The sequence below is a fragment of the Hyla sarda genome, chromosome 1 (genome assembly GCF_029499605.1).
Source record: "Hyla sarda isolate aHylSar1 chromosome 1, aHylSar1.hap1, whole genome shotgun sequence".
Lineage (NCBI taxonomy): Eukaryota > Metazoa > Chordata > Amphibia > Anura > Hylidae > Hyla > Hyla sarda.
The window spans coordinates 42,846,850-42,868,783 of NC_079189.1; the positions used below are offsets into that span (position 1 = coordinate 42,846,850).

General features: G+C 43.0%; 2 protein-coding genes across 8 annotated transcripts in view; one reads left to right on the top strand and one right to left on the bottom strand.

Annotated features, from left to right (window-relative positions):
* CTBP1 (C-terminal binding protein 1) overlaps positions 1-21,934 on the bottom strand; it is a 659,916-nt gene that overhangs the window by 324,325 nt on the left and 313,657 nt on the right. The gene's annotated exons all lie outside the window — the stretch shown is intronic.
* Positions 3,805-6,388, top strand: LOC130347235 (uncharacterized). The gene is made up of 2 exons (XM_056554648.1): positions 3,805-3,863; positions 4,047-6,388. Exon 2 carries the CDS (start codon positions 4,379-4,381, stop codon positions 5,966-5,968), a length of 1,590 nt encoding a protein of 529 aa, XP_056410623.1. The 5' UTR covers positions 3,805-3,863; positions 4,047-4,378; the 3' UTR covers positions 5,969-6,388.

Below are 21,934 nucleotides of genomic sequence, written 5' to 3' on the forward strand. Positions count from 1 at the left end.
GGGAAACACTGAGTTAAGTAACAAACTCTCAGTGTTTTGCAACCAGTGTGCCTCCAACTGTTGCTTAACTACAGCCCCCTATGATGGGAGTTGTAGTTTAGCAACAATTGGAGGCTCCCTAGGAACACGCTGCATTATGTGCGCTCTTCCCAGGGGAGAGCACAAAAAATGTACTAACCCATATTTCTCGTTTTTCTTTTCTTCTCATTTCAGATACGTGAATGTGGAGGACTACGTCGGATTCGGTGGACTGCGACGATGACCAGCGTTTTTTTTTTTTTATTTCAATAAAATGGTTAAAGAGGGCTGTGATTTTTTTTAAATAACATTTTTTTCAATGTGTCCGTATTTTTTATAATTGAATTTTCAGGGTTAGTAGTGGAAGCTGTCTTATAGACAGAATCCATTACTAAGCCAGGGCTTAGCGTTAGCCCCAAAAAGAGCTAACGCTAACCCCAATTATTACCCTGGTACCCACCGCCACAGGGGTGCCGGGAAGAGCCAGTACCAACAGGCCCGGAGTGTCAAAAATGGCGCTCCTGGGCCTAGGCGGTAACAGGCTGGCGTTATTTAGGCTGGGGAGGGCCAGTAACAATGGTCCTCGCCCACCCTGGTAACGTCAGGCTGTTGCTGCTTGGTTGATATCTGGCTGATACTGAAAATAGGGGGAAGCCTATGTGTTTTTTTTTTTTTTATAAATAAAAAAAAAGTGTGTGGTTCCCTAATTTTTTCAGTATCAGCCAGATACCAACCAAGCAGCAACAGCTTGACGTTACCAGGGTGGGCGAGGACCATTGTTACTGGCCCTCCCCAGCCTAAATAACGCCAGCCTGTTACCACCTAGGCCCAGGAGCGCCATTTTGACGCTCCGGGCCTGTTGGTAGCGGCTCTTCCTGGAAACCCTGTGGTGGTGGGTACCAGGGTAATAATTAGGGGTTAGCATTAGCTGTTTTGGGAGCTAACGCTAAGCCCCAGCTTAGTAATGGATTCTGTGTACAAGATGGCTTCCACTACTAAGCCTGAAAATTCAATTATAAAAAACACAACACAATGACATTTTTTTTTAAAACACTCCCCCACAGCCCTCGTTAACCATTTTATTGACATTTAAAAAAAACGCTGTTCATCATCGCAATCCTCCAAATCTGACATAGTCCTCCGCAATCACGTATCTGAATTTAAAAGAAAAAACATTTTTTAGAAATTTTTTGTTTCCACACACCAGCAAAAATGCAATAAAAAAAACACAAGAAAAACTGACAAAGCGCAGGAAAAAGCTGGGACAGTTTTTCTGTCGTTTTTTATGATGCATAAAAAACCTCAATGGAATCCTGGCCTCAAAGCAATAGAACAAAATCCCTGTGTCCACTTTTCCTGTGAGGTAGAGAAGGAGTGTACGGTAGAGCGAGCGAGGGGGGAGGGGGGGGCTTTCTATATTTGCACAAGATTTATCAAAGGAGTGCAACAGCCTTAGTAAATTTTGAGCAAGAGTGTACCATAGACAAGAAGTGTAAATGGATAGAACTGTGTCTATAAAAGACATATAATGATGAATCCCCCCCCCCCTTTGTGTGTATTGGAACTAAACCAAAAAAGGGAGGAAAAAAGCAAATCGGACATAATGTCACACCAAACTCCAAAAAGGGGGTAGACAAAATTATTGGCACCCTTTCAAAATTGTGGAAAAATAAGATTGTTTTAAGCACCTGGGGATTGTTTAAACTCACATCTGAAAGCAGATAAAAAGGAGAGAAGTTCACTTAGTATTTGCATTGTGTGTCTGTGTGTGCCACACTAAGCATGGACACAGAAAAAGGAGAAGAGAACTGTCTGAGGACATTAGAAGCAAAATAGTGGAAAAATAGCAACAATCTCAAGGTTACAAGTCCATCTCCAGAGATCTAGATTTGCCTTTGTCCACAGTGCGCAACATTATCAAGAGGTTTGCAACCCATGGCACTGTAGCTAATCTCCCTGGGCATGAAAGGAAGAGAAAAATTGATGAAAGGTGTCAACGCAGGATAGTCCGGATGGTGGATAAGCAGCCACAAACAAGTTCCAAAGATATTCAAGCTGTCCTGCAGGCTCAGGGAGCATCAGTGTCAGTGCGAACTATCCGTCAAAATTTAAGTTAAATGAAACGATATGGCAGGAGACCCAGGAGGACCCCCCTGCTGACACAGAGACATAAAAGAAAAAAAAAGACTACATTTTGCCAAAATGAACTTGAGTAAGCCAAAATCCTTCTGGGAACACATCTTGGGGACAGATGAGACCAAGATAGAGCTTTTTGGTAAAGTACATCATTCTACTGTTCACCGAAAATGGAATGAGGCCTACAAAGAAAAGAACACAGTACTTAAAGTGAAATATGGTGGAGGGTCACTGATGTTTTGGGGTTGTTTTGCTGCCTCTGGCACTGGGTGCCTTGAATGTGTGCAAGACATCATGAAATCTGAGGATTACCAACGGATTTTGGGTCACACTGTACAGCCCAGTGTCAGAAAGCTGGGTTTGCGTCCGAGATCTTGAGTCTTCCAGCAGGACAAACATACATCAAAAAGCCCCCAGAAATGGACGTCAACAAAGCGCTGGAGAGTTCTGAAGTGGCCAGAAATTAGTCCAGATCTAAATCCCATTGATCACCTGTGGAGAGATCTTAAAATTGCTGTTGGGAAAAGGCGCCTTCCAATAAGAGAGACCTGGAGCAATTTTTAAAGGAAGAGTGGTCCAACATTCCGGCTGAGAGGTGTAAGAAGCTTATTGATGGTTATAGGAAGCGACTGATTTCAGTTACTTTTTCCAAAGGGTGGCAATAATTTTGTCCAGCCCATTTTTGGAGTTTGGTGTGACATTATGTCTAATTTGCTTTTTTTCTTCCCTTTTTTGGTTTAGTTCCAATAAACACAAAGGGAATAAACATGTGTATAGCAAAACATGTGTTACTGCAATCCTTTTCTGTGAGAAATACTTAATTATCTAGAAAAATGTCAGGGGTGACAACATTTACAGCCATGACGGTACATACCACAGCTGCTTCAACCATAATATACACCACAACTGCTGCAGAACCTCATAATACATACCTCAGATAATTTAGAACATTCTAATATTATCTAAGCTGCTGAAGAACATCATGATACACACCTCAGCTGCTGAAGATTATCATCATACACATGTCACAAATTTCATACTATCATAATACACACTTCATATACTTCAGAATATAATAACCCACTTTATATACTTCATAATATAAGCTGCTACAGAACCTCATAAAACATACCTCCTACTTCAGAACATCATAATGCCAACCTCGGCTGCTGCAGAACATCATAATACACATGTCACAAATTTCATACTATCATAATACACACTTCATATACTTCAGAATATAATAACACACTTTATATACCGGTACTTCATAATCTCATAATACACACCAAGGCTGGAGCAGAACATCAAAATACACTTCTCAGCTGCTGCAGAGCACCAAAATACACTCATCAGATGCTGCCATTCTGTTACCCAATGGGTCCCCCTTATCACCACTTACTGCTCCATCATAAAACACAAGAAATGCCCGATCAGCCCATCACTAAGAAAGGTGGGTCACTTATTCAGTGAATATATATATACTGCCTGTGCTGCCTTCGCAATGTATTTTACATGCTTGGCACTCAGCAGGGTCTGTTCCTTTAAGACCCTCCATTTTCTTGAAGCCTAGAGGCGGGCCTTCTCTCTAAAGCATAGGGCTAGATCCGGCATGTCTCATTCATTCCAGCTCCAGCCACCACAGTGACCAGATCCACAGGACTTCTTAAAGCTAATACAGACTGCAAATCTGATAAATACCAAAGCCTGTGAGTACGGAATTGTTAGTTAGCCTGTGTAGAGAGATGCTAGGCATTTGTAGATAGATAATGTGTGTTTTCAGTGTGTAGTAAGTGAGCACATGTTAGACCCTATCTATGTATTAGCTATGCATAATGTAAGGCACTTGAATAGCCATGCTTATATTTGTCTTTCATATGTTTGTTTTACAGTTTTACCGCGTGTGTTCATTATATCTCAGTAAAGATTACATCAGTTAAGCAACCAGCGTGTCTTTCCTTGAGATTCGGTATAAACTTGATGTGAAGCTGTGTCCACGAGACAGCGGAGACATTATAGTAAAAAGGCTTTTAAAACGTTATCAGAAGCAGTTAATCAGCTTTGAATCGTCCGCAGCAGTAAGACTCATGAATCCTGTGCCCTGCAGTCTGTGTCGGAGTAAGGGCGCGAAGCACTAGAAAGTGAAACTAATTCTCTCACGTGCTATAACACCGCTGTGCTGTGTCCAGTCATCATCATTATCTGCGCTGCCAGCTAAAGCAAGATGCAGAACCCAGAGAACAGCACTCTGACAGTTAACCCTCAATGCTCCTATAAAGAGGAAGACACCTTGCCAAGAAGTAGATCTAGGTGCACAACATTGTCTAGAGCGTCCAGTCAAACAAATCTAACTTCGGTTAGCGCCGATGCAACAAGATTTAAACGCCATAGTTCTAGACACTCAAGCACCACCAGCCTGTCATCCGCTAGCGCCATAGCAACTAAGGCAAGAGCGAAAGCAGAGGCAGCTTGTGCAATGGCGTCCTATGCAAAGCAGGAAGCTGAATTGATGAAAGAACAAGCAAAAAGCGAATCTGAAGCACTTAGAAGAAAAGCAAAAAGTGAATCTGAAGCACTTAGAAGAAAAGCTGAAGTGCAAGCATCTTTACACTTACTGCAACAGCAGAAAAACGCTGCAGCAGCCTTAGCCGAGGCAGAAGTTCTCAAAAGGGCTGCCGAAGCTCAGTTCTCTGACATAGAAACCCAGATGTCACCCCTCAGCGCAAGCCAACGTACCCGTGAGTACATTCAGTCACAAGCAATCATGTACACTGACCAGCAGTTCAATGACACACCAAGGCCATCATTGACTCCACCAGCAATAAGCAACTTTGATTCTATGCAACACTGCAAGACTGAATCAGAACCTCAGGGTAGGAAGTCAAGTGGTCGCATGCTCAGAGACCAATCTGCCAACCTGACAAGAGTGCAAACGGATGCTGATGTACTCCCTCCTCAAGCAAATACAAGTCTGGATTATAGCAGAAAGACTTACATCAGAGGAGAACAAAGCAGACTTAGTCAAGTACCTCATCAGCCTTACCAACTGCAGCCATACCCTGAGTTTACACCCAGGAAGTATTCACCAGATGCAGCAAGAGTTACAGAGGTAGCAAGATTCCTGATGCGCCGTGAGATAGTGAGCGCTGGTCTCATGAAATTCGACGACCGTCCAGAAAACTACTGGGCCTGGAAGTCATCTTTCCTAAGCGGTACCCAAGACTTAGATCTGACAGACAGAGAAAAGCTTGATCTGCTCGTCAAATGGCTAGGACCAGAGTCCACTGAGCAAGCCCAAAGAATCAGATCAGTACATGTTCATGACGCAGCAGCAGGACTTGCAATGGTGTGGAGGAGACTAGAACACTGCTATGGGTCACCTGAAGTGATTGAAGATGCTCTTCTGAAGAGGATAGAAAACTATCCAAGAATGACAAACAAAGACAATCAAAAGCTGAGAGGGTTTGGGGACCTACTCTTAGAAATAGAAGCCGCTAAGTCTAGTGGATATCTGCCAGGTCTCTCATACTTAGATACAGCACGTGGAGTTGATCCCATAATCGAGAAACTTCCTTTCAACTTGCAGGAAAGGTGGGTCACTCAAGCATCAAGATACAAGAAAGAACATCGAGTCGCATTTCCACCATTTGCCTTCCTTGCTGAATTCATCGTAGACCAAGCTGAAACACGCAATGATCCAAGCTTTGCTTTCCTGAACAAGAGAACTGCAAGCTCCCCAAAGGTAGAGCAAAAACCTCCAACGCCTTACAAAGAACGCAGAGCAACAGTTTCTGTACGGAAGACAGAAGTCTAGCCTGAGTCTGCAGTCAATCAGGAAGACAGCGCAAGTAAGAAAGTTGAGGAGCCAGACAAAATATGTCTCATCCACAACAAGCCTCATCCACTAAGAAAATGTCGCAGTTTCAGAAGTAAGACATTAGAAGAGCGCAAAGCTTACCTTAAAGACAATCACATTTGTTTCAGATGTTGCGCTTCAATTCAGCATCTTGCAAAAGACTGTACAAAAACAATAAAATGCACAGAGTGCAACAGTGACAAACACCTGTCAGCACTACACCCAGGACCACCACCATGGAAACAAGAAGTTCCAGCAACTCAAGAAGATCATGGTGGGGAGCAAGGCGAGAGTACAACGCCAGAAGTAACCTCAAAGTGCACTGAGATCTGTACAGAGCAGGGTCGCCCTAGATCATGCTCCAAAATATGCTTAGTCAAGGTGTATCCTGCAGGCTTCAGAGAAAAGGCAATCAAGATGTACACAGTCTTGGATGAACAAAGTAACAGATCTCTGGCAAAAACAGAGTTCTTTGACCTCTTCGGTGACAAAGGAAGTCCAACTCCATACACCCTGAAGACTTGTTCTGGAGTTGTAGAGACAACAGGGAGAAGAGCAAGCAAATACATCATCGAGTCATTAGATGGAAAGACAAAGGTGACTCTTCCTACCCTCATAGAATGTGATGAGATACCAGACGACAGGTCAGAGATCCCCACACCTGAAGTTGCTCGTCATCACCCCCATCTGGTGCGAATATCAGACCAGATACCAGCACTAGATCCAGATGCTGCAATCATCCTTCTACTTGGGAGAGATATCCTCAGACTGCACAAAGTCAGAGAACAGTACAATGGGCCACACAATGCACCATTTGCACAACGCCTTGATCTCGGATGGGTCATCGTTGGAGAAGTATGTCTAGACGGACTCCACAAACCAGAAAAGGTAAATGTCTACAGAACACATCTGTTACAGAATGGTCGTACATCTTGTCTTTGCCCATGTACCAACAGTCTACACATTAAAGAGAGACTTGTAAACCCAACACATCATCGGAGTATCCAGAGGTGCATGGAAGACTTAGTCTCAACTGGAGATACAGATGAACTGGGCGGTAAGGTGTTTGAAAGAACACGAGATGACGACAAGCCAGGACCCTCTGTGGAAGATACTCTCTTCCTTGAGATCATGGACAGAGAAGTCTTCAGAGACAAATCAGGCAGCTGGGTAGCCCCTCTACCCTTCCGGTCACCACGCCATCGCCTTCCTGACAACAAGGTACAAGCAGAGAAACGCTTCACCTCGTTGCAGCACATGCTACAAAGAAAGCCAAATATGAAGAAACACTTCCAAGCCTTCATGCAGAAGATCTTTGATAACGATCAAGCTGAAAGGGCACCACCACTACAAGAGAACCAAGAACACTGGTACTTACCAATATTTGGGGTGTACCATCCTCAGAAACCAGGCCAGATACGCGTAGTATTTGACTCTAGTGCGAAGCACAAAGGCATCTCACTAAATGATGTCCTTCTCAGCGGACCTGACCTGAACAATACACTCCTTGGAGTACTCATCAGGTTCAGAAAAGAACTCGTAGCAGTGACAGCAGACGTACAACAGATGTTCTACTGTTTCCTTGTTCGTGAAGATCACAGAGACTACTTAAGGTTCCTGTGGTATGCAGACAATGACTTTAACAAAGAAATCACAGAGTACAGGATGAAGGTACATGTGTTTGGAAACAGCCCTTCTCCAGCTGTAGCTATCTACAACCTGAGACGAGCAGCACAGCAAGGTGAAAGACATGGTCAAGAAGCCACACAGTTCGTCATGAAGAACTTCTACGTAGATGATGGACTTGCTTCTTTCTCCAGCAATGAAGAAGCTATCAACGTCCTGAAAAGTACAAGAGAAATGTTGGCAGAATCAAACATAAGACTGAACAAGGTAGCTTCCAACAGCAACAGAGTCATGGAAGCATTTCCAATGGAAGACCGTGCTAAAGACCTCAAAGACTTGGATCTAGGAACAGAATTACCACCCTTGCAAAGAAGTCTTGGGATTAGTTGGGACCTGAAGACTGACAGTTTCACCTTCAGGGTCTCCAGAGAAGAGAAGCCATTCACAAAAAGAGGTGTCCTATCTACAGTCAACAGTCTTTACGACCCCCTGGGGTTCGTAGCACCCATCATCATGCAAGGTAAAGCTCTTTTGAGACAGATCACTACTGAGCAAGAACAAAGTGACTGGGACATACCTCTACCTGAAGAGAAGGAAATGCAGTGGAAGTTGTGGAAAGACTCATTGTTAGAGCTTGAACAACTCAACATCCCTAGACCATACGTATCTGTTTCCTTGTCTGCTACAAAGAGAAGAGAAATATGCATATTCTCTGACGCCTCGACTATGGCTATCGCATCTGTCGCCTACCTTAGGGTAATAGACACTGAGGGACAAAGCCATGTCGGGTTCCTCATGGGAAAATCTAAGCTGGCTCCCAGACCGGCTCACACTGTCCCACGTCTAGAACTTTGTGCTGCTGTCTTAGCTGTAGAGATGGCAGACATGATTACAACAGAACTGGACATCGAGATCCATGCAATTAACTTTTATACAGACAGCAAGATTGTGTTAGGATATATTCACAATGCTTCAAGAAGATTTTATACATGCGTGGCCAACAGAGTGACACGTATCAGAAAGTCTACAAGTTCAGAACAGTTGCATCACATCAGCACGGACAAGAACCCAGCTGATCATGGGACAAGACTGGTGCCAGCCGCTGCACTCATGCAAACTAACTGGTTCGTAGGTCCATCCTTTCTTCGTAAACCAGAAACCAAAGAAACTACTCAGGTACAGGCCTTTCAGCTCATAGAACCAGATCAAGACAAAGAGGTTGTAGGACTATAGTTACAAGAGACAATCTGGGCGCTCATAGATTTGAAAGGTTTTCCAGCTGGAAGTCGCTGACCCGTGCAATCGGAAAACTTATCTGTCTAGCCAGATCCTCCTGCAGAGCTACCAATACTGATCAGCGTAGCAACGACCACTGTGAACAAGCCAAGGTCACGATCATCAGATGCATCCAACAGGAAGTCTTTAAAGAAGAAATCCAAGGCCTTCTGAAAAAGGAAGAGATTTCTCAACACAATTCGCTCAAGGACTTGTACACCAAGCAAAGGAAACAAGTTCAAAGTCTTGCGGACATTTTCTGGAAGAGGTGGAGACAGGAATACCTGGTGACACTCCAGCCACGCAAGAAATGGCAAGATGACAAGCCCAATTTACAAGTTGGAGACGTTGTTTTACTGAAAGACTCTCAGGCCCACAGGAACGAGTGGCCTATTGGACTCATTGTGGGGACTGATCCTAGTAGTGATGCTAGAGTTAGAAAGGTTGAAGTTAGGATTGTTAGACAGGGCATTCCCAAAGTGTATGCAAGGCCAATTTCTGAAGTAGTTTTACTTCTGTCCAAGGGTTAGTGGCATAACAAAAAGTATGCCAGGTGGGGAGTGTGCTGCCTTCGCAATGTATTTTACATGCTTGGCACTCAGCAGGGTCTGTTCCTTTAAGACCCTCCATTTTCTTGAAGCCTAGAGGCGGGCCTTCTCTCTAAAGCATAGGGCTAGATCCGGCATGTCTCATTCATTCCAGCTCCAGCCACCACAGTGACCAGATCCACAGGACTTCTTAAAGCTAATACAGACTGCAAATCTGATAAATACCAAAGCCTGTGAGTACGGAATTGTTAGTTAGCCTGTGTAGAGAGATGCTCGGCATTTGTAGATAGATAATGTGTTTTCAGTGTGTAGTAAGTGAGCACATGTTAGACCCTATCTATGTATTAGCTATGCATAATGTAAGGCACTTGAATAGCCATGCTTACATTTGTCTTTCATATGTTTGTTTTACAGTTTTACCGCACTTTCATTATATCTCAGTAAAGATTACATCAGTTAAGCAACCAGCGTGTCTTTCCTTGAGATTCGGTATAAACTTGATGTGAAGCTGTGTCCACGAGACAGCGGAGACATTATACTGCCAGTAAACCCCTTTAAAAAAAATGTGGGCAAAATCACGCACTTTCACTTTTTAGGCTACACACTGCCCACCTGAAAAGACTGATCTTCTAAAAAGCTGCCCTTAGACACCCCCCCCCCCCCACAGTATACAGCCCATTGGAGAGAAGACTTCTGCCTTTCGATCCCATTACATTCCAGTCACTAAAGTCATATGGAATTAGTAATTAGAAATAAATGAAAATTGAATTTTCTTGCCGTAAAGAATTAATTAAATCATCATTTGTAACAATACGTCATTTCACTCGCACAGCATGAGCACAACCAGGCCGTAGCATATCAAACAAACCACTGACGCGTTTCAGGGTCTCTAATCCCCAAGCAATAGCTACAGTGAAAATTTGATCAGTCTTATAGAAAAAAAGAATCCTCCATTTTCTGTGTTGATTGACTGATTATTACCATGTGGGCAGAAAATGCTCAATGTCATTAAATCTAAGTGGAGTTTTCATTTAAAGCTCATTACCGGCAATGTTTTTACAAGCGCACTAAGTAAAGATTGTTTTACGGATCTATATCATACGCTCATCCCGCCGTCGTGGCACTTCATCACAGTTTATGGTAGCTATGCTTATTACCATTATGCTCTTTACTTGTCTCACAGAGTATTTGGACTTTTGTATAATGTATCTGTTCTCCAGTTTATCTTCTGGCCCTGACATTCAGTTTCAAAGACCATTTTGTCTTTTTTCTCTGATTTTTATTATATTAGCTGCAACTTTCAAGGGATTTAGTGAAAGAATGAAGTTCAGGTAGGTGAAGAGGAGTCTGTGTGCTGGATGAATACTATTTCCTAGTTACCTTTTACCACACTATGGTAAACACAAATGTGAAGGACTCTCCAACCCCCCAGACCAACCAACCAACCAACCAGACAAACAAACCAAATAACCAACCAACCAATCACCCAAGTAGCTTACCAGTCAAGAAAGGTGATGAACAACCAAACACTTATTTAACCAATCACTAACTAAATCAGTAACATCCGACCAAACAATAAACCAACCGATCACTAACTAAATCAGTAAAATCCATCCAAACAATCAACTAACCGATCACTAATTAAGTCAGTAACATCAGACCAAACAATAAACCAACCGATCACTAACTAAATCAGTAACATCAGACCAAACAATAAACCAACCGATCACTAACTAAATTAGTAACATCAGACCAAACAATAAACCAACCGATCACTAACTAAACCAGTAACATCCAACCAAACAATAAACCAACCGATCACTAACTAAATCAGTAACATCCAACCAAACAATAAACTAACCGATCACTAACTAAATCAGTAACATCCAACCAAACAATAAACTAACCGGTCACTAACTAAATCAGTAACATCAGACCAAACAATAAACCAACCGATCACTAACTAAATCAGTAACATCCAACCAAACAATAAACCAACCGATCACTAACTAAATCAGTAACATCCAACCAAACAATAAACTAACCGATCACTAACTAAATCAGTAACATCCAACCAAACAATAAACTAACCGGTCACTAACTAAATCAGTAACATCAGACCAAACAATAAACCAACCGATCACTAACTAAATCAGTAACATCCAACCAAACAATAAATCAACCGATCACTAACTAAATCAGTGACATCCAACCAAACAATAAACTAACGGTCACTAACTAAATCAGTAACATCAAACCAAACAATAACCAACCGATCACTAACTAAATCAGTGACATCCAACCAAACAATAAACCAACCGATCACTAACTAAATCAGTGACATCCAACCAAACTCATAACCAACCAACAAAGCAACCATACAACCAACATGCCTACATAGGTGTTCTTCCATATCTTCTTCCTTGTCTTATCCCAAAGGGTGCAAAAAGACCAGCTTTAAAAAAAAAAAAAAAAATTAAAAACTGTTATACAATATCAGGGGATGGTTATGGATGACATTTTGTGGCTGCCTAGTGGTTCTGATGTGAATTGCAACCTGATGATGGTTTTCCTAGTGTATCGTGATGTGATAATGTATTAAATTGTAACTTTATCTTGAGAAATTGGATTCATTACAGGGCATGCCAGACTTATTTAACTCTTGCACCAAGAAATGGCAGCAGAGATTGTAATAGTTAACATATCTATACTAAACAATTATGCAACCAATCAATCACAACAACAGATAATCAAGCAACCAACCAACTTACCTATTTACCAACCAACCAATTATTTAAAGATTACCTGTTATGATCTTGTTAAATTTTATAATCCTCCCAGTTCAGTGCAGCCATCATGATAAACCACCCCCTGACATTATTTTTTAGTTTTCTACCTTGATATTGCTCTGTATTTTCTGCTCAGTCTAACAGACTGAGAAGGGGCGTTCCCCAGCAGGCGTGACATCATCTGAAGCCATAGAGGGGAGAACTTCCTGCTACACACAGCCCAGAGCAGTTCAGTGTGAGGTGAGCAATGATTGGATAAGGCTGCACACATCTCCCTCAGCATTTCCTAATTTTGGACTTCTGCCAGGCCAGCAGGAGTCCAAAGTCAGTGTTTTTTAAACAAAGTACATTAGAAAGATTTTTTTATGTACTATAAGGAGTGCAATAGCTAAAATTTGTTTAATGAGAGTGCCCATTTAACTGATCACCCAGCCATTCAACATACTGATCAATCAATGATTAAAAACCTACAGTTTTTGCCAACTTTCACCAACCTTTAAACTACTTTTATATTTTGTCTTAAATTTTCCTAAGGAGTGTGTGGCACATAACTAAAGTGGAAGCATGAAAAAGCCATGTTTTGATACAGAGGTCCGCACAGATTGAGGCCTGTGTACCGAAACATGTCTGATGTTTGCTTCTGGACTTTGAATCAAAGCTTTGAAGACCTCACCTTGGTGGTGCCTTGGACCTTATTACATATTGGACTTTGGTCACTTCTCTGATTTTCCCCTAAAGTACAAGAACCTCTACATTATTCTCTAAAAATAGCCTATGCTGCACTATGCCGCACTGCCATCATGCCCCCTCCCCTAGACATGAATGGAGGGGGCGTGGCGTGACATCACGACCACTGCCACCGGAACCCGGCATTCATTCAGAATGCCGGGTGCTGCATGGAGATTGTGGGGGTCCCAGCGGCAGCTAGGCATGAAGTGAGCTATAGTAGGCATGAAACAGATACACTCTGCCTATAGCCATTAGATGTTGGCTGTCTTGGCCAATTTCGAGTTGGTCTTCACATCTGACCAGCCCCTCCCATAGACATGAATGGAGGGGGTTTGGTGTGATGTCACCAGGGGGCGAAAAGATGATAAGATGCCTAGCAGTGGAGAACCCCTTTAACCCCTTAAGGACCCAGGACGTATGGGTTCGTCCTGGGTCCCGGTCCTGCGATATAACGCGGGGTCACACGGTGACCCCCCATCATAACGCGGCAGGCCCGGCGTCATAGTGAAGCCGGGACCCGCCTCTAATAGAGCGCAGCACTGATCGCGGCTAAAAACGAAAGTGAAAGTTGCCGCTTAGCTCAGGGAGCGGTTCGGGATCGCTGCGGCATCCCGAACAGCTGTAGCACAGGAGGAAGGTCTCTTACCTTCCTTCCTGCAGTCCGATCGCCGATTGAATGCTTCAAGCCAGAGATCCAGGCTTGAGCATTCAATCGCCAAAAACACTGATTGATCCATTCCTATGGAGATTTTAAAGAGTTATGATTTTTTAAAGTTAAGGATGAAAAATTGAAAATGAAAAAACGGAAAAAGCCCGGGTCTTTAAGGTTTTAAAGACTGAAATGTTCTGTGAGTCAAACTGGTTATCACATGACCCAGTTATAGTCACGAAACGTATAGATGCAGCTGTGCTGGAATAAAACATATGGCACTGTAGGACTAGTGATGGTATGTTTGCACGATATGGGCAAAAATGAACAATAAGCAAATCTGGAGTGCTTCTTTAATCTGTTGGGGACGGAGGTAGTTAAGGATGGAAGGAGTACCTGTACACCCTCCGTATTTCCTGTCACCGCCGCTCGTTAGGCGGTGATCGGAATGGCATGACTGCTGATATCCCAACCCTGGGGGGGGGGGGGGGGGGGGGCGTCCTGAGATGGGCGATCTGTCAATTCAGACCAGCAATTTGTGGCAATTCCGGGTCTTATGGGTCTCTGGAGACGTGGTGACCCGGAAAATTAGGGTGATCGGTGCTGTCCCCAATTAAAATTAAAAATCGTACGGCACTGTTTCCAAAATGGAGCCTACAGCTGTTGCAAAACAACAACTCCCAGCGTTGCCGGACTGCCATTGACTGTCCAGGCATGCTCAGACTTTAGCAACAGCTAGAGGCACCCTTTTTGGGAAACACTGCCATAGGGTATTTTTGGTAGTGGAGGCAAGTGTAACACTTGCATGCAGGTCTGCCCCCATGCAAATCCCTAATTTAGGCTTCTAATGCGCCTGGCGCTCTCTCACTCCGGAGCCCTGTTGTATTTCAAGGCAATGGTTTAGTAGTCATATATGGGGTATTTCCGTACTCAAGAGAAATTGCATTGCAAAAGTAGGGCTTTTTCTCCCTTTACCCCTTAAGAGAAGGAAAATGTTAGTGTAAGCATGTTAGTTGCCCCATACTTTTTAGAGGTAAAGGGCATATAAAAGACCCCCAAAATTTGTAATGCAACTTCTTCTGAATACGGAAATAACCCATATGTGGAAGTAAAGTGCTCTGCGGGCGCACAATAGGGCTCAGGATTGAGAGCGCGCCATGAACATTTGAGGCCTATATTAGTGCTAATAGTTACAGCGGTTCTTCTGACATAAACGCAAAAAAAAAAAAAAAAAAAACACCCACATGTGACCACATTTTGGAAACTTCACTAAAATGCTGGTCTTACCCAATATTTTTTATGTGAAGAAGGGGTAATTGGAAAAAAAGCCCCCCAAATTTGTAACCCCATCTCTTCTAAGTATGGAAATACGCCATATGTGGATGTAAAGTGCTCCGCGGGCACATTACAATGCTCAGAAGAGAAGGAGAAAAATAGTTTTTTTGAAGAGAGAATTTGCCTGGAATTGAAGGCCATGTCCGTTTACAAAGCCCTCGTGCGGCCAGAACAGTGGACCCCCCACATGTGACCCCATTTCAGAAACTACACCCCTCACAGAAAGTAATAAGTGGTACAGTGAGCATTTACACCCCACAGTTGACTGAAAGATTTTTTTAAACAGTGGTCCGTAAAAATGAAAAATTAAATTTTCAGTGGGGTGTAAATGTTCACTGCACCCCATATTACATTCCGTGAGGGGTTTACTTTCTGAATTGGGGTCACATGTGGGAAGGTCCACTGTTCTGGCACCATGGGGTCTTTGTAAACGCACATAACCCCTGACTTCCATTCTAACCAAATTCTCTCTACAAAAGCCTTAAGACATCCCTTTTCTAAGCCCTGTAGTGTGCCTGCAGAGCACTTAACTTCGACATATGGGGAAATACCATATTACAAAGAAATGATGCTACAAATTTACGGGGGCTTTTTTCTCCTATTACCCCTTGTGAAAATGAAAAATGTGGAGTAACACCAGCATTTTAGTTAAAAAAAAATCTAATTTTTCAATTTCAAGTCCAACTTTAGCAAAAATTCATCAATCACCTGTGGGGTCTTAAGGCTCACTTTATCCCTTGTTACGTTCCTTGAGGGGTGTAGTATCCCAAATAGTGTGCCATGTGTTTTTATTTTGCTGTTCTGGCACCATGGGGGCTTCCTTAATGCTACATGCCCTCAAAAATCATTTCAACAAAATTTGGCTCCAAAAGCCCAATGTCGCTCCTTCCATTCTGAGCCCTGTAGTTTTGCCCACAGAGCACTTTACATCCACACATGAGGTATTTCCTTACTCGAGAGAAATGAGGTTATACATTTTGGGGAGCATTTTCTCCTACTACTCCTTGTGAAAATGAAAAACAGCAGCATTTTAGTGAAAATAGTGATATTTTTTTCATTTTCTTGTCCCACTTTAATGAAAGTTTGTCAATCACCTGTGGGGTGTAAAGGCTTACTATACCCCTTGTTACGTTCCTTGAGAGGTGATGTTTCCCAAATAGTGTGCTATGTGTTTTTTTTTTTTTTTTACTGTTCTTGCAATATGGTGGCTTCCTAAATGCAACATGCCCCCCCAAAAACCATTTCATCAAGATTCGCTCTCCAAAATCCTCGCTCCTTCCCTTCTGAGCCCTGTACTGCAATTTATGTCCATATATGAAGTATTTCCTTACTCAAGAGAAATTAGATTAAACAAAAATTCGGGGGCTTTTTCTCCTTTTGCCCTTTGAAAAAATGAAAAAAATGGGTCTACAAGAACATGTTAGTGTAAAAAAAATGAAGATTTTGAATTTTCTCCTTCACTTTGCTGCTATTCCTGTGAAACACCTAAAGGGTTAACAAACTTTCTAATGCCATTTTGAATAATTTGAGGGGTTCCATTTTCATAATGGGATACATTATGTGGGATTTCTAACATAAAGACCTTCAAATTCCCTTAAAAACTGAACTGGTCCCTGAAAAATTCAGATTTTGAAATTTTTGTGAAAACTGGAAAATTGCTGCTACATTTTGATGCCCTCCAATGTCTTCAAAAAGTAAAAACATGTCAACTTTATGATGCCAACATATTGTAGACATATTGTGTATGTGAATCAATATATAATTTATTTGGCATGTACATTTTCCTTACAAGCAGAGAGCTTAAAAGTTAGAAAAATGCTAAATTTTAAAATTTTGTATGAAATTTGTGGATTTTTCACCAAGAAATAATTCAAGTATCCACAAAAATTTACCAATAATATAAAGTAGAATATGCCACCCAAAAAAAAATTTTGGAATCAAATTCATAATTAAAAGAATCCCAGAGTTATTAATGTATAAATTGACAGAGGTCAGATATGCAAAAAATGCTCTCGTCCTTAGGGTCAAAATGGGCTCTGTCCCCAAGTGGTTAAATAATACCACTAGGTTATTCACAGCAGCAGGATATTCTGTGGGTAGTTTATTTTCATGGGATCCTTATAACAAGTGTCAGGATCCGGATAGGTATGCAGCGAGGACACTGGTGGTGGATCCTCTGTGTCAGTGGGGTGATGACGTGGGCCTTACCAGGGGAACGGAGCCTAAGGGGTTACTGGTTTTCACCAGAGCCCACTGCAAAGCGGGATGGACTTGCAGCAGCAGGTAACCCCCAGGTCATTCCACCCGATAGCGACTCAACTCCAGCTGACAGCTGAGACAGGCGCGGTACAAGGGACAAGGCAAGAGCAAGGTCGGACATAGCAGAAGGTCAAAGCAGGCAGCAAGGGTCGTAGTCAGGGGCAACAGCAAAGTGTCTGGAAACACTGGCTTGGGAACACACAAAAAGCTATCACTGGCACTAGGCAGCAAGATCCGGCCAGGACAGCAAGGGGAAGTGGGTTTTTATACACAAGGAGCAGGGAAGCTAATTGACACTGATTGGGCCAGGCACCAATTAGTGGTGCACTGGCCCTTTAAATCTCAGAGAGCCGGCGCGCGCGCTCCTAGAGAGCGGGGCCGCGCGCGCCGGGACGTGACAGCCGGGGAACGGGACAGGTGAGTAGATTGGGATGCGACCCGCGGGCGGGCGCGTCCCGCTACGCGTATCGCATCCCCGCCGGCAGTGACAATGCAGCGCTCCCGGTCAGAGGGTCTGACCGGGGCACTGCAGAGAGGAGAACGCCGCGAGCGCTCCGGGGAGGAGCAGGGACCCGGAGCGCTCGGCGTAACAACAAGTAGATATTACAGTATCTACCACTGAGTATCTCTTTGTTATACTTACCTTACAAATCCTAAGCTGCTTACATTCTGCGGGCCATCTTGGTCCTTCCTTCTGTGTGCAGTTCTTCTCCATGTGACCAGTAACAGCCAATTGCTGACCTACTTAGCAATGTATATAATAATCAATTGGCACCTGTAGCCAAAAGGTTCCAGAGGGGACTTGGGAGGGGGTTGTGATGGACCATAGTGATTGGTAGCAGTGAAATGTTGCTAACTTAAGTAACTTAGTAAGCATTTAAGTTTTTTCTTTTTCTTTTCTATTATAACTTAATTTTCTAACTCACTAGAAATTCCCTTTAAAGTCACATATTAGATCTTCTATTTTAATACAATGTTGCTTCTAACTCTATTACTAAAATGTCATGATCCTACTGTAATGTTTTTCAGAAATGATGTCGGGAGTCGTATGATCATCATGTTAAAAAAAAAAGGGGGTAATTTAAAAGGCAAACAAAAAGTAGCATTAAATGATTTGTAATTATACAATATTCATTCAATATGTGATTTAGTAGAAAGTATAGATGAAAGAAGCAAAGCGATTGAAAAGCATAATAACATATCTGCCTGTGTCGCAATTTGCCGGTCGGCTGTCGAACAGCTTTCTTTCAGTGCCATGGAATATAAACTCGGAAATAAAAAAGGGATTTAGGATACTGTAGAAGACTGATTATTATAATCATTTGTTTAATGGCGCCAAATTATTCTGAAAGACAATAAATCATTTGTTTAGATACATGCGGAGAATGATTAACTCGCTGCTGCTCAAAGATAAAATTAGTAATTAGCCAACCGCTTGTGTTACAGCAAGAAGCAAAGTCAAGAGAATGTCACCATGGGTTTAATTCACTTCCTATAAACATGTGCCTGAGAGTCAGATATGGCAGGAATGGAACAGATCTCACTCTATACATTCTGCTCATGGCCATTAGAGTTGGCTGATTATGTCAATTTGTAGAGAAACTGAGATACTAACGTAAGTGGTCTTCACATCTGATGGTCACGTGGCTTGGGATTTCCAGCCCAAGACTTCAGGAAACATCTTCTTGGATGGAAGGTACAGGAAGCATTGGCTGCTAGGAAGGAATGGCCCTGCTGTTTTTCAGTCCCTAAAAAGACAACTTCCCCATAATCTCCCTTGCAGCAAGGTGTGAAGTGAGCTATGGTAGGTGTGAAACAGATGTGACTTTATACCCTCTGCCCATGGCCTTTAGATAGTGTTGGCTGGTTCTGACAATTTTGTAGAGGGACTCAGATGCTAACGTAAGTGGTCTTCACATCTGACGGTCACATGGCTTTGGAATTCAAGCTCAAGACTACAGAAAACATCACATTCTTTTACAGAGGATGATTAATGAAAAAAATAATATCAATAAGGTAGATGCTCCTAGGTAACATAGACAGCTTGCCACTGTATATTTAGAGGAGTAATGTCCCCACTGAGTCACTACAAGTGTTGAGCGCAAATATTCGCAATTCGAATATTTATCAGGAATGTTGCATATTCGAGAATAATGCGAATATAGTGCTATGTATTCGCAATTACAAATATTCCTAATTTTTTTCCCCCACAGAACACATCACAGTGATTTCATCCCTCCCTGCTTCCAGTTTGTGGTCTAAAGAAGACTCCTATACTATTTACTGTATTAGACTGGAGAGCGAATATTCATAAATATTCTCGAATATGAGAATATGCAAATATTCTCATATTTGCAAATATCCTCATATTCGCGAATATCGTCACTAAAATTAGATAGGTAGATAGACAGTGACGATATTCACGAATATGACATGACAATATTCAAAATGAAAAGTGTCATAGACCCATGATGAAAAGATAATATAGCTAGATAATATAGATAGATAGGTAAATAGTTATAGTCGCATTTTAATATGAATGTCACGTAATGCAGTTCTGCATGCGCATATGCTCATGAGCGTATGCGCATTTACGCAAAGCGAAAATAACCGAAAATATATTGAATATGCGACTTTCGCAAATATAGGAGAATATTCACCCATATATATGGGCCCCTGTGCAGGAATGGGCCTATTTTTTTTTTTTTTTTTTTGGCACCTGACAACTGCCTATAACCTTCTAAACAATTGCAAATTCAGATAAACAATTATACTAGATGTAACATATTATGAAACAAATGTGCTACCAATTTCGGGGGACTTAGATGTTAATGTATAAGGTCTCCACCTCTGACAGTCAGATGGCTTAGGTTTTACAGCTCAACACTACGGAGGGCATCATAGGTGGCAAAGGGTTACTATGCAAGAATGGGCCCATTGTTTTTTTTAGCTCCTTACATGATGACTCCCCCATGACCTCCATTGCAATGGATAAACATTGGTGTTACGCCGAGCGCTCCGGGTCCCCGCTCCTCCCCGGAGCGCTCGCAGCGTCCTCTCATTCGCAGCGCCCCGGTCAGACCTGCTGACCGGGTGCGCTGCGATATTACTCCCAGCCGGGATGCGATTCGCGACACGGGATGCGCCCGCTCGCGATGCGCATCCCGGCTCCCGTACCTGACACGTTCCCCGTCTGTGTTGTCCCGGCACGCGCGGCCCTGCTCCTTAGGGCGCGCACGCCGGGTCTCTGCAATTTAAAGGGCCACTGCGCCACTGATTGGCGCAGCAGGCCTAATCAGTGTCATCACCTGTGCACTCCCTACTTATACCTCACTTCCCCTGCACTCCCTCGCCGGATCTTGTTGCCATTGTGCCAGTGAAAGCGTTTCCTTGTGTGTTCCTAGCCTGTGTTCCAGACCTCCTGCCGTTGCCCCTGACTACGATCCTTGCTGCCTGCCCTGACCGTCCGACCTTGCTCTTGTCTACTCCCTTGTACCGATCTTATCTCAGCAGTCAGAGAGGTTGAGCCGTTGCTGGTGGATACGACCTGGTTGCTACCGCCGCTGCAAGACCATCCCGCTTTGCGGCGGGCTCTGGTGAATACCAGTAGCAACTTAGAACCGGTCCACCGACATGGTCCACGCCAATCCCTCTCTGGCACAGAGGATCCACCTCCAACCAGCCGAATCGTGACAATTGGTAGTGGAGATGAGTGAATCGTAGCTGACCAACCCGAATTTGTTACGAATTTCATGAAATATTCGATTCGCAACAAATGCGAATATCGCCGCGATTCTATTGCGCGAATCACTTCATTAAACTCCATTTCCTGCGGTCCAGGCTCCAGGGCATCTAAAATGGCAGATCCACATGTCAGTACATGGGGCAAGGAATGCTGGGAAGGCGGGAAGTAGGCGGTATTATCCTGAATCACATGCAGGATGCAGCCTATCAGCAGCCAGTCACCCCTGTGATGTCACAGCACTATATATTCGGCAGCCATTTTGTGGCTCGTCATATTATTCATTACACTGCATACAGATAGGACGGATATTGCTGTGTGAGTGTTACACAGAAAAGCTCATTCCAGCAGCGTTTCACATCCTAGTCACATCAGTATTCTGGTGGACAGAGAGCAGTGTTTTTTCACTGAAAATTATTTTAACTGCAGCCATTAACCTCCCAGTCCAAATAGTCTTTGACAGAGTGCAATTTTGTGTTTAGTACACAGCTTTTTTGTGCTGCAGCACTGTTGTGTACTGCTGGTGTTGTGCAAAAATACATTTATTTTAAGTGTACTGTACCACATTTTTCTGCCCTCATAAGTGCATACTACATACGTACATCTTAGTAGTGTACTATTTTGCACCTGTTAATCTGTCAAGGGCCTAGATTCTGTGAAAGTCCAGGCAAAAGTAATCACCGGCTGGTGTTTTACTAAAATACGTCTTTTTAAGTGTACTGTGGCGTATTTTTCTGCCCTCATAAGTTCATACCACATACGTACATTTAAGTAGTGTACTGTTTTGTACCTGTTAATCTGTCAAGGGCCTACATACAGGGAAAGTCCAGGCAAAAGTAATCACCGGCTGCCCTCATAAGTGCTTACCACATACCTACATCTCTAAGTAGTGTACTATTTGTTACCTGAATCTGTTGTGGGCCTACATACTGTGAAAGTCCAGGGAAAAGTTATCACCGGCTGGTGTTTTAC